The following is a 3,362-nucleotide window of genomic DNA, read 5'->3' as shown; positions in this document are numbered from 1 at the left end:
TCTGTCTGTCGGTAACGCTCGCGGACGTGTTTTTGTTCGCTTTTCACAGGGAAACGGGTGCACTGATTTCGATGAAACTTTTTTTCTTTGTTCTATACATGCGTGAAAAGGTTATAGGCTACTTGGATTTTTGGAATTCACCTTAGGGCTCCGCCCCATGGGTCTTCAAAGTTCCAATGTTATTCTTATGGACATTTTTTTGTTTTAATGATTACCATGGTAACAGTGAATACAATGTAAAATTTTCAAAACATTGTTTATTATCTCTATGTTGGAAAGAAAACAACTCCTGCAAAAATTTGTTGCATCACTCCAGCTGTCTGTGCTTTATTTTGTTTATGTTTTGGCATTATTTATTGCTTTTAAGGTTATATTTCTTTTGCTTTTAAGGTTATATTTCTTTAAAAGAAGTATTTCTTTGCTATGGGTCGCTCGCCGTCCACTCGGCATTGCTCTTTTGCGCTTGACTCGCTAACTGCGTTCTTTCTTATATTTTTTTCTTTTTTATGAACACTATCCTTGGAGTTTAAAAATTCAGTTACGTGGTTTATTTTTTGTAGTCTTTCTCAAGTAGGAGTAAGTGTTGTACGTAATAAATCATGTTGATGTCAGGGTCCTCATAAAAAGAAAAGTAGCTTAAGCAGAGTGTCTAAGGATGCTGAAAGAATGAAGGTGTGTAGGTCTGCGAAAGATTATGAAGGCTCTGAATCGGTTGAGGGTGTGAGGCCGGGCCCCTCAAGCAATACTGGAGGAAATGAGGCATCCACAAGCTCCACTTCATTAGAAACATAGTTTGTTGGTCAGGAACAACCTTCCACCAGTCAGGAGCGTGTGGCCCACTTCAAAGCCCGGCAGTCTGAAGTCCAAAGAGAAAAACGTTTGGCCCGTGACAGAGAATGGCACGCAATCTCCCGAAAGTCACAGTCTGAGGATAACAGGGAGGCTCGACTGGTAGCAGATAGGGTTCGCCACAGTCTGGCGACAGAAAATGAAACAGTAGAGGAGAGGGAAGCTCGGCAGGAAGAAGATAAAGTTCGGCACAGTCAAAGAAGGGAAAATGAAACAGTAGAGGAGAGGGAAGCTCGGCAGGAAGAAGATAGAGTTCGGCACAGTCAAAGAAGGGAAAATGAAACAGTAGAGGAGAGGGAAGCTCGGCAGGAAGAAGATAGAGTTTGGCACAGTCAAAAAGGGAAAATGAAACAGTAGAGGAGAGAGAAGCTCGGCAGGATAAAGGTAGAGTTTGGCACAGTCAAAGAAGGGAAAATGAAACAGTAGAAGAGAGGGAAGCTCACAATGTGATTGACAATGAAAGGTACCATCGCATTGCTCAACAACACAATCTGAGCTTGGGAGGGGAGGTAGTGCGAGTGGAGGTCTATAGAGCTCGCCAAGGTCAGGATGAGAGAAATTCCCGCGTGGCTGCTGACACCCAAAGACACCGTGTGACCAGGCAACTCGAGACCGACCAAGAGAGACGCGACAGAATCGCAGGAGAGAGGACATGGCATGTACAAAGAAACATGATACAATAGCTTAACAAAAACAACAGTGGGTTTCAGTATGATCCCCTAATAAACTATGCCGAAGCCGCCAACATCGGAGCCTTAGACAAGGTGTGTAGGCACTGTCATGCTCTCACATGGGCAAAAGAACCATCTGGCATTTGCTGTGCTTCTGGCAAAGTAGCTCTTCCCCCCATTGTAGAGGCACCAGAGCCCTCTTCGGTCGTGGGTGTCGGAAGACTCACCTCAGTCTCGCAGTTACCTACAGAATATCAGAGCATACAACAGTGCCTTTCAAATGACTTCGTTTGGAGGCAATGAGATCCGTGAAGGAGTATATATGCCCACGTTTAAGGTTCAAGGCCAAGTGTACCATCTGATCGGCTCTCTTTTGCCAATCCCTGGATAACCTGCACCTTTCCTATAAATATACTTTGTTGGTGATAGTCAGGCTCAGCTTGTGAGGAGGTTGAACTTATTTCAAAACCTGGACGCCAACATGGTAGCCACTCTGCAGACCATGCTTCAAGACAATAATGCCTACATACAGAGCTTCAAAACCACCATGGAGACCTTGCCTCCAGACTCGCTGACTTTCAAATTGTTATCAGGGCTGATAGGCGTTCTGCAGGAGAACACCCAGGTAGATACAACGAACCCACGGTTAACGAGGTTGCGGTGTTGATAGTTGGAAAACCCAGTGACCGGCGAGACATCATTTTAAATTCCAGGGAAGATGATTTGAAGCGAATCTACGAGACTCACCGTTCATATGATGCCCTTCAGTACCCCCTCATATTTTGTAGAGGCGAGGATGGATATCATTTTAACTTAAACCATGTAAACCCGACCACTGGCCAGCCAACCAATAAAAAGACCAGCTCCCGAGAGTTTTATGCATACCGGATTATGGTCAGAGAGGGCGACGCCAACCATATCTACCAGTTCAAACAGCTTTTGAACTAATTTCTGGTGGATATGTATGCGAAGGTGGAGAGTGAAAGGCTGCTGTATCTCCGGACACATCAAAAGGAACTGAGGGTGGAGAATTATGTACACCTTCAAGACGCTCTAAGACGAGAAGACAGCATAGAGCAACTGGGACAGAAGATTATTTTACCTTCCACCTTTACTGTGGGACCTAGATACATGCATTCATGCACCCAGGACGCTTTCTGCTATGTCCGGAAGTTCGGCCTACCTGACCTCTTCATCACAATTACAACAAACCCCAAGTGGCTAGAAATCACAACTGTAATTGGAGAACGGCAGTCTGCTGAGGACCGCCATGACGTTTCATGTACTTGGTCGAATGGCAGAAGCGTGGCCTTCCTCATGCACATATTCTCATTTGGCTGGAGAAGCCCATTCTTCCAAACAGAGTGGATCAAGTCATTTGTGCCGAGTTGCCGGACTCTCAAGCTGATCTTGAGCTTTCCAACATCCTCCAGACTCACATGTTGCACGGCCCATGTGGCGCTTTCAGTGTGAGGCGACGTCAACTGCCCTGCGTGAAGGTTGGTCATTGCAGTAAAAAGTATCCTAGGCCATTTGTGAGTGAAACAAGGACAGGAGATAATGGATACCCTACTTACAGAAGGCGTGCCCCAGAGTATGGTGGCCATCATGTGCTCATCAAAGTTGGCAGTGAATACGTTCCTATGGACAACCGACGGGTAGTGCCTTACTCTCCTGTTTTATCTCGGACTTTCAAAACCCACGTTAATGTAGAGTACTGTAGCAGTGTCAAATCGAACAAGTACATTTGTAAATACGTCAATAAGGGGACTGACCATGCCACGTTTGCTGTTAGTGACGAAACAGATGAAATACAGAGGTACCAGAGTGGACGTTACATCT

At 45.4% G+C, this 3,362-nt stretch overlaps 1 protein-coding gene across 1 annotated transcript in view; it reads left to right on the top strand.

Annotated features, from left to right (window-relative positions):
- Positions 1-2,800: 2,800 nt before the first annotated feature.
- LOC106470398 overlaps positions 2,801-3,362 on the top strand; it is a 5,888-nt gene continuing 5,326 nt past the window's right edge. The window contains exon 1 of the mRNA XM_013930949.1: positions 2,801-3,339. Coding sequence (XP_013786403.1) covers positions 2,801-3,339 — 539 coding nt within the window. The remainder of the gene's footprint in view (positions 3,340-3,362) is intronic.

This window comes from Limulus polyphemus, unplaced genomic scaffold (assembly GCF_000517525.1).
Source record: "Limulus polyphemus unplaced genomic scaffold, Limulus_polyphemus-2.1.2 Scaffold3982, whole genome shotgun sequence".
In the NCBI taxonomy this organism is placed as follows: domain Eukaryota; kingdom Metazoa; phylum Arthropoda; class Merostomata; order Xiphosura; family Limulidae; genus Limulus; species Limulus polyphemus.
Note: the sequence above shows the minus strand (reverse complement) of the source record. Positions and strands in the feature narration are given on the sequence as shown.